Below are 10452 nucleotides of genomic sequence, written 5' to 3' on the forward strand. Positions count from 1 at the left end.
TATCAGGCTTAAATGTATATGAATTAAAGATAAGTCAGTTTCATTCCTTGTTCCAAAAAATTTAGTCGGATATAGTTTTTAGTTACTGTAGATGGAGCATTTTTCACCCATCTTTTTTTATGTTTTTTTGCAGTTTTAAATTCACAATCTTTCATCAAATTGAACTGTCCTTTGAAGAAAATATTTGCGAGTTTAATTTTCATGTTACAAATCTTGGCGCGAAAATTTTATGATCTACAGTAGTTTTAAGATAATTGTTGGTCTGAATAGATTTGCCTTTAGATACAATTAAATCTTGTGTGTTCAAGTCTCTAACTAACACCTGATGTCAGAGTAATCCTACATAAAACATTTAAAAGCAAGCCAAGTTCAGAGCTGTATCAATCTTGAATGCAGTGTCCATGCAAGCACCAACTGTTCAAGGATGGACCTCTTCAGTAGTGTCATGTTGCACCCTGTGAAGCATTTTATTTACACTATGAAACACTTTTAATTTTTTTAAAACCACATAAATTGATAGATACTGTAGTAGGGTTGGGGCATTTTGCCAGACAAAAAATCAACTGCTCACTACATGTATAACTACATTTATTGGTTCGAGCACTTTCCGTCAATTTCGGACATACAGGAAAGAAAAAACACCCTGTAATATAATAATGACAATAAGCTACATATATGGAAAGTGTACAACATGATAATAATAACACATAAAAGTACTCACACCTTATATCGCATAGCAGAGTTCGTTTAGAACAACCGGGCACTGCATTTAAAAACAAAATAGTATTTGCGTCTTGTAAGTAGTGCATGTATCTACATTGTAAAATGAATATAGTACGTTTTGCCAACTTCAGACTGATTCTCATAAATACAGATAAACTACTAAATCAATTATACGCTGTTCCAGAATTCATATTATACGAATTGCTTATATAACTACGCAGTTCAAAATATAGAAAATATAAAACACAATTATTCTGTTAAAATAACTTAGCAATTAAAGTATACCTTGTAAGTTTGTACAAAGGCTTTTTGTACGTCTGGAATAAACAGGTATCAAACAGTCATACCTATAGTACATACGAATCATAAATACCTTTATCAGAAATAGTGCTGCGGTAAAGCAACGCATTATATTTATAAATGAATACAGTTTAGATATTTAGCACTTTACCCATGAAAAATGTACATTCGCATATGTTTTAGTGAATCAGGATTTAGATATTTTAACTTTCATACCACAATTGGTTTTCTTTAAAATAAATTGTGTTAAAAATCTTTTTACCAACTAGCGCTCGTCAGTTACTACAATCACACATCTGCTCAAAGCCACTCATTCCTATACTTACGATAAATCGTAAATTTTAGAGCTAGACAATTAAAATAATTAGTAAAGAGAATGAAAAACTAACCTGGGAATAAATGCTGAATGAGTATGCAAAATTCTACAATTCTCCCTGTAACATTAGCACATCTGATCAGCTCGACTATTGAATTCCCTCTGACAAGATTCCCGCCAAACAATTTCAATACCTAAACCACCTGACCAATTTTACACCTGAGCGAACCTGAAATACCTGAACTATCTGAATCTACTCCCAGTACAAATATACCTTGAATATGACACTACAATACAAATATAATCTGTACTGAAATATAAAATAATTAACACAATAAAAATGCACAAGTAAACCTATAAATATACAGACATACCAAAAATACCACCTTACCACAATACGAATGTGATCAATTGAAAGATAACTTATATCAGTACTTCTTACAATACTTAAAATTGTTTCTTTTTGTTTTTTAGATGGACCATTCTGTTTTTGTACAAACTCCAACAACAATACATACTGGTGTTTACGGACAATTAATAGTACTCACGATCTTTTATACTGCGAGTTCATAAACAATTTCATTAGCTTTTATGATCTGAAAAAGGATCCATTTCAGGTAAATTTAAATCTGCATTTAGAAAGAGGGGTGTGGCAGTATGCCCATGTTTACCTTACAATATGATTCATATCACAATACAACGGTGTCAATAGGATAAACTATCCATATTCTATCTTAATACATTTTTTTATACACAGCTCATTCAGTGGGTGGTATATTGGTATAACCTTGTCCGTCTGTCTGTCCATCACTCTGTATGTCCAACTATTGATCATTTCATCCGTCTATTTATCCAAATTTTATTGCAATTATCTTGACTCCCAAAGGAAGAATTGATCTCAAGTTTGGTATATGACCTTATATTCAGAGAGCATCTATTGTGAGGGATTTTGGTTGCTATCTGATATCAACTTCCTGTATAGGTTGATGTATACTTAGCACGATAACATGTACAACTTCATATTTAAAATTTACAACAGCAATAAAAGCAGTATACCGCATAACAAGAAGTTTTCGCAGGGTTTTGACTATATTTGCAATGTTTTGGGAATTGTGAAAATAAAAGTTCGCCAAATTAAAATCCAAATATAATTTTCATTCCATTAAATCTGAAGACTTGAAAAATAGAGATTGTGAAAAAAAACACTAGCATAAAGCAAGTTGCAATATTTGGCACCCACAGAAATTGCTGCTATACGGTATTCCTGAAGTGTTTACCATTAACCTTTCACGGTAGACTGCAAATTATGATCTACTGACTGAAAATCTCTCCTTAATACCCATTTTCAAATGATGCAAAGTTTAACAAATCATTTTCGTAAATTACAACTAAAAGTATGGTTGGCCTTTAAGTAGCATATCATTCAAGCAAGCAAAAAATTGTTTATACATGTATTTCAGCTAAAGAATGCCATACATGATGTTAATTATGGAGTCTTACAGCAGTTACATGATCAGCTGAATGAAATGAGGAAATGCCAGGGGTACAAAGAGTGCTCCAAAGCTTCACAATCAAGTAAGGAGATTGTAAATTTAATTGTAAATTTAAGGGAGATGATTCATTGTCTATTTTGTTATAATCAGTAATCAAGGGAGAAAAGCCAAGAACCACCTGTAACCTAAGGTCTCACTTACCACTTCCTAATCAAATGGCCACCCCTCTATGTAGTATCAAAAACACACTGAACCTAGATCTATGCATTGTTAGTGCATAATCTGTGTGTATATTGATCAGAGTTGGTCAAAATAAAACTGAGAATGTGTAGTTTTAAATTGTATTTTATAATTTACTACAAAAGTTTCTGAATATTGATTACATGTGTGAGTAATTTGCCTCCATGCTGTCAGTTAGCAGAAAAGGTAAAAATGTAAATTTTCAGTACGGTACTATTTATTCAAGTAAATTTTCGTAAAAATTTCTACATTCAGGAATCATTGTACCATTCTAGTAATGATTTTGAAAGCCTTGTTTTTCCAATGGTATGCAACTTTTAGATGTCATGACAATAAAAATTTTGAAAATTACTTTTGAACATGTCAAGTAATGGAAAAGTTAGAAGTGACTAGTGAGACCTAAAATGAAAATCACTTGATGGTCACAAACTGCCTTTGGTAATTCACTGGATCAGAAATAGTGATCCTTCCTGTTCCTAAACATTCTTATATTAAAAAAAACGGGAACCCAGGTTATGTATTGATAAAGGATAATATTAATGTGTGGCAGGACGGCCTTCCTGCGTTGTAGTAGGTAGTGAGATTTAAATAGCCAGTTAATTGACTTGGCTAAGGATTAATTCTTTAGCCGATTCGGTTTGTCGCTGGCTTGTCATCGAGCGGTCTAGGGTTTGGTCCTCGGTGGTGGAGTATAATTTTGTGAGTCACATCATTCTCTCCTGTTACAAATGTAATACATAATAATGTATAATGATAAGGCTTTATTTTGAGAGGGTAACACAGTTTACAAGAACTAATCTTCCCTTCATACAACACAGAACAGAAATTATATACACTTGGATCAGACAAGACAAAATTGTACAAAAAAACAAAAAACAAACACAAAAATATTATATTATAAATATATTCATAGGTGTTTATTGTACAATTCTGAGTTGTAAGACTGCAAACTTTCTGCTTTTTTAGTTGCTAATATTGTTATCGACTTCATGCACTTGTAATTTTTAATACTTTACATTCACATTTGATTTGCATAATTATATATACTACACTATCATATGCTGCAGATAAGTGTCATGTATCCACCATTCCTAGCTTAAAAGGAGATCGAAATGTACCTCTTAAATACCATACACAAGTGTTCTCCAAGTTTTGTTTACTTGTATGAGAAAGGGAAGTTTCGGTTAGCATTGAACTTTCTGTGAAATTACTGAGAAATGCCTAGTCTCCTACTGGTTCCCTGGTCAATATTATAAATGAACCGCTTAATATTTTAGAGAAACTTGTGGAACGAATATTACGTGCACTTCCTGGTTAATAGTCATTTTGATTTGGATGTTGAAAGCAAGCCAAAATCAGTTGCATAGAATATTTTATGATAAGCAACTTTGAAGACTTTAGTTTTTTACTTCAAATAGAGTCTAGATGATTGAGGCTTATCGATAAGAAATTTCAAGACATTATATATCTTAGTGGTGTGTAATATACGCCTGCAAAACAATTTCATATTGTATCATACAGGTTTCACTTTAATTGTTAAGTGTAAGTGTTTGTAAGAATCAGGCAAAATGGGAAAAATCAGAAACCCGCATGTCTAAAACCCACCAATCTGACAATAAAATATCACTCAAGGACACTTTCTCTGTTTGAAAAGACCATTATTTGATCCCTGCATCACTGGCTTTGCTCAAATTTTTCAATAGAATGTTAGAAAAATGAGTTATCTGCCCTTGAAATGAAATTGTAACTCAATGGTCCAGCATGATATGGAAAATCTTGTCTGTTTTCCTTGATTCTGATGGTGAAAATAGTCAGATGAAACTATCAAAATGATGGGTTTTATCATACCATGTTTCACCCACTGCCTGATTCTTACAGATACTGATACTTAAATGACAAAATATAAGTCAAATTGCTGAAAGTTTAAATAATTCAATTTTTTTATCTATATAATAAAATGGTATTGATATAGAATTTAATTATCTTTTTTTCTTTCTTTTTCAGCCAAGCTACCTAAAAATACTCGTCTCCTAAAATATGACTACGACAATTACAATAATATATATCATGGATCCTGATAAATATATAGAATAAAAGTATTATATTTATTTGATCAAATGTGACTATTTTATCGTACATGATTATTTTATCGTATGTGACTGTTTTTATTGTACATTACTGTTTTATCATACTTTTTGCCATTGAATATTGACATTGGCATTCAAAGGAAGAATTGTAACATTTGTTTTCATATGGAGATGATAGCATATGGAAATATAATATTTTGAGCATGTAAGACGTGTTTTTTGTTTTCAGGAGGAGTATATTTATCATAGGGTCTATGCGTCTATCCTCTTTTTGATTACAGTTTTCCTCTTTTTGATTAGTTTTCCTCTTTTTGATTAGTTTTTCTCTTTTTGACTACAGTTTCCTCTTTTTGATCACAGTTTTCTTCCTTTTGATTACAGTCTCCTCTACAACTACTTATCAGATCCCCATGATATTTTGACCAAAGCTTTATATAGGAAAGTCATTGTGTGGGATTTTATTTCAGACTGAAGTGACAGCAGTTTCCTATTTGCTACCTTTGTTTGTATTGTAGAGTTATGATTTTTTTTTTATATGACTGTAAATATTGAACCAACTGTCATTTCCAATTTAAAAACATGAAGAAAGCTGTGAGCAAACATAATTCTGAAGTATATAGTGATGCTCCTGCCGAGAGAACCTAAACCAATATGATATAAAGTAAATTTAAATTAATTTTATTGATATTCATCCACAATATTGGAGGTTTCTGTCCATAAAATCAGCTTAACGAACCTTACTTTAATTTATCTCAAATTACTATTTTTTGGTTGAACCTTACTATTTTCATCTGAAATGGGTAAGCAAGTCTGATATTGAATTAAAAGCTGGGGCATCATTAAGTGAGCTTTGCTCGCAGTTTTTTTTATGTATAAATGAGTATGTCTCCTTCTGTCCTAAAGTTTTGTTTAAAAACATATGCTGTATTGTTCCTGTATACGGTCTCATGGTATTTGTTTTAAATGAAATTTTTATTGAGTATGGCCATTGTATCATATTTTGGTATTGACATATGTTATGGTGTGTTATATTTATTTTTTAGTATATTTGTCTGTGTAGGCCATTTCAATTGATAATCATGAGGTCCCCACGGATACCTAACAACATGAAGGAAGGATATACTTTTTTTAATGGTACCCCCTTTCAGAAATATTATCTACTAACTTTTTACCATGTACGACTAAATTTGACAGAAATGTTTAAGTTCGGGCATTCTTAGCATGACGTAGCATGCACGATCTTGTTGATATTTTTATACATTAAAATAGATTTACCAGTATTTGTGATGAACTTTCATTAGATAATGTAATGTCTGTTTGTGTTGACCTGAAATCTGTTGGCGTAGAATGGTTGTGGTACTATCTTTGTCGTCATCGTCCAAATACACTTGGTTTGCATGCAATAATGAGTATTTAATTACAATTTTAGTTGAATTTTAATAACAGTTTCCCACAATTTATGATATTCTTTTTGCAGGGTATTAAGGGCCTAACTGTTTATTAATTAGGGACCAAAATGGGGCCAAAAACAAACAATTTATGAAACCTTGTATAAACTGTTTTTATCTTGACCAGTTTCAGTGGGGTTTAACTTAATGTCTTGACATCTTAGGATTCTTCAATATGCTGAATCAGAAGCTGTGTTTTGAGTTTTGTCCTGTTAACATGTTGGTCTAAATTACAGTCCAAAAAGTCAAAAAATAATTCTTTTAATTTCATCAAGAATGAAATTATTTGAGTTTTTGAATGTACATGTGTACTGAATTTGACAATGTATTTAGATATTAAATTACAAGAGGCAAATTTCCTATTTTAAGTTCTTTAACCACTTTCATTTGTGTTACTTATTCAGTGTTAGTTTCACATTTTTTTTGCTATTTGGATTCATTGTGGTAGCATGTGTAAATGTTGTGTTCATACTTGCCCAATTATTTTACCTTTGTGGTCATACCAAGATGTGGCCTGAAGATCATTTCATTTTTAAAATGCATTGCCAGAACACCATTTTTGTTTCGTTTTTTTTTTAAGTATGTTGACATGATGAATGCTAATACATGTCTTGTTTTGCACAAAAAATGTTATGTATCCTGTGAATCTAATTTGGTTTCAAACAATTTGTTAAGTATCAGTATCTGTAAGAATCAGGCAGTGGGTGAAACATGGTATGAAAAAAAAAAAACGACATTTTGAAAGTTTAATTTGACTATTTTCACCATCAGAATCAAGAAAAACAGATACGACTTACCATATCATGCTGGACCATTGAGTTAAAATTTCATCAAAATACACTGAAAATTAACATTTCAAGGGCAGATAACTGTCAAAAACCACATTTTTCTAACATTCTATTGACAAATTTCTGACCACAGCCAGTGATGCAGAGATTAAATAATGGTCTTTTCAAATAGAGAAGGTATCCTTGAGTGATATTTTATTGTCAGATCGGTGGGGATTTGACGTGCATGTTTCTAATTTTTCCCATTTTGCCTGATTCTTACAAACACTTACACTTAAATATTCCTGTTGATCAAGACATCAGTGACATAACAAAATTGTTTTGCATTACACAGAAAAGTCATGAATTTTATTTGAGTACAAAAACAAAGACTATAATCATATCAGACATTTCTTATATTTTTTTCTAGTGGCTTAAAAAAAGATCAGTTGAATGCACTGTCACGTTCTTCTTTCTTATGTAGCTAACACATTAAAAACATATACATGTATCTTTTATGCTTCATATGAAAAGTTGTTGTCAATTGTTTATAGCAGAAAAGCAAGTTACTCATTCCATCCTGATATAAAAAAAGAAACAAGTGAATAATTATACCTAACAAAATGAGCTGTAGGGTCTTGTCCGTTGGTCCGTCCATCTGTCTGTCCATGCATCTGTCATGTTGCCTAGATAGCACTTTTTTTTTTTTGGACAGATTTCCTTCAAAGTTTGTTGAATGATTAGCAGCTGTATAGGCTCGGATTGGATTGATTTTTTTTACAGATATTGATCTAGGGGGACTACTTTTTTGGAGGGGGGCTTATTTGAAAAAGTAATTATTTAGGCTTTTTTCCTGCAAAGTCCCCTCAATTTCATTTTATTTCCTTCAGCTTTTTGTGATTGATTTTTACAGAAATCTGTCAAGGGAGGGGGGCACTTCCTTGACAAAAGATCTTTAATTTAATGTGTTATCCATGACATTAATTGACATTTGTAGATGTGTTTTATACTATCTCTGACAGTGCAATATCATCTTAATTCGGTATTTTTTTTAAGTGAACTTTTTATTCATTATTTGTTTGATTGTAATATTTTACAGAAAAATTGTGTAAATTACAGAAGAAATGTATAAATAAATGTATTAACAGACCCTGTAATATTTTTTTATTACACTCCAACCGATGTTGGTAACATTTTGATTTTTAGTTGTATGTCTGTCACTGATCAGGTGCAGATCCAAGGACTGGCGTACTAGGCGTACGCCCCCCTAAATTAGTAAGAAAAAACATTTCCACCACAAGTTTCACCCCATAATATTTTTTTGCCTTGCTTTGCATGACATTTAATTCAATTAACACCCCCCCCCCCTTAAACTCAAATCCTGGATCAGCCCTGTCAGTGTCCATGTGTCTGTCTGTCTGTCTGTTTTTATGTCAAACAGTATAGGGTTTGTAAGTTTCATTCTAATTTCATTTTCCTTACCTGAATTTTTATGTAGAACATATTGAAATCCAAAGACCGATATGCATTTTATTGTTTACTTCTGGAATCTCAGAACTCTGCATTACAATACAAAATCTTTTATTGATTTCTTTTCTTTACGCATTTATAATGAAGAAATATATATACAATGTATTTGTCATTTTGATACACAAAAAGATGTTTAACTTTTAATTCTGAACTCAGCACTCTGTCAATATCAAAGTTTCCATGCATTTGAATGGTCAATTAGGACCAATTCTTGTGAAACCACGGAGCCAAGTGATGGGAACCAGTTGTTGTAGAAGATCAAGCGTTTTGTTTGGCCTAGATTGTTTGTAAATGCAAGAATATGTAAAAAAATTGCTAATGGTTTTAACAATATATAGGCAGAAGTTTAGATACATGTACATGTAAATATTTGTGTTTCAATTATTATGACCTCATTATATATTGGGCCAAAATTAAAACAAAGTTCGTTTCCCCTTTCCCTACCTACCCATAAAAATTTGCCCTACCCAAATAATTTTATTGCCATTCCCTGATTTTCTTTTTAATTTTCAAAACACCATATTTTACTTCTTTGATCAAAGTTATTACAGAATAAGATGAACTTTGAGGAAAAAATATTTTCTCTACCTACCCAAGCCAGGAGGTATACAGGATAGTGTAAAGGGGAACTAACATCTTAAGTGTGGCCTTGTTGTATATTACTGTCTGTCTGTCTGTCTGTTCTTCATAGGATCTCTTTAGATGAATTTTTGGCAAATGTTTTTATCATGGTACATGTAGGAAGTTCCCTTCTTGTTTTCAAATGCTTTATTTCCCAAGATGTGGGAATTTGAACACTGATAAAAGGGTAAGCCTTAGTACAGCTGTTTCTCTAGGCCAATTGGAACTACTCTGCCATTTTCTGCTACACAAAAAAATACCTTGGATGCCAAAATTATCATGGAATTTTTTGCCAGAATATAGCGTTTCATGGACCAAAGTAGTTCTATCTACCAGCTTATTATTAAGCTTTACTTAGATTTCAATGAAAATAAAGAAAAAATAACTACTCCTGTAATTTTAATGTGAACAAAGGAGCTGGAATAAATTCTGGTAAAAAATTCAATTAGCTTCACATTTATTTTAAAACAGATCAGACTATTTCTTGAAAATTTCCTTGACCTAGACTAGTAGTGCATATGATTTTTTTTATCATTTATGGAATGAGGAAAGCTTAGAAGTTCTGCTTGTAAAATAGGCCAGTGAAAATATTTTAGGGCAATAATACTTAAAATATTTACTGTGAATTTGTTAACATGTATTATGTGTGTGTTAATAATTTGGAATTATAGTAATTTGTTTCTAACCTTTTTTTTCAAAGAAAATAAATTTAAAATACCCAAAATATGTGTATGTTAGTTTTTTTTTATATTTTTTTTCATTTTTCAGGTTACATCTTTAACTTTTAGTATTCTTTGACGTTTAATTTTCCTCTTTATTTTAATTATGGATATTGGGTCAAATTTTAAAGTTATTTAAGTAGCACTCCAGCTTAGAATCATGCAAAATGTGATTCATGGGTAAAAGGCCTACATACTTTTATTTTTG

The 10452-nt window shown here is 31.4% G+C and overlaps 1 protein-coding gene and 1 long non-coding RNA gene across 8 annotated transcripts in view; one reads left to right on the plus strand and one right to left on the minus strand.

Annotated features, from left to right (window-relative positions):
• The window catches only part of LOC148597989 (extracellular sulfatase Sulf-1-like), a 95612-nt gene extending 87091 nt beyond the window's left edge, over positions 1–8521 (plus strand). For all 7 annotated transcript variants that reach the window (XM_088561154.1, XM_088561155.1, XM_088561151.1 and 4 more), the window contains 3 exons: positions 1814–1956; positions 2800–2914; positions 5077–8521. In XM_088561154.1, the coding sequence (XP_088417280.1) occupies positions 1814–1956; positions 2800–2914; positions 5077–5150 (332 nt within the window). In that variant the 3' untranslated portion in view covers positions 5151–8521. The remainder of the gene's footprint in view (positions 1–1813; positions 1957–2799; positions 2915–5076) is intronic.
• LOC148597990 (uncharacterized) lies at positions 555–1612 on the minus strand. Its single transcript, XR_015918477.1, has 3 exons — positions 1413–1612; positions 1009–1070; positions 555–643 (listed from the first exon to the last, which is right to left on the minus strand). It is a non-coding gene; the product is annotated as an uncharacterized LOC148597990 (long non-coding RNA).
• Positions 8522–10452: the final 1931 nt, after the last annotated feature.

Source organism: Perna viridis, chromosome 14 (assembly GCF_037379345.1).
Source record: "Perna viridis isolate PV_CMFRI_1.1 ecotype Kerala chromosome 14, ASM3737934v1, whole genome shotgun sequence".
Classification (NCBI taxonomy): Eukaryota; Metazoa; Mollusca; class Bivalvia; order Mytilida; family Mytilidae; genus Perna; species Perna viridis.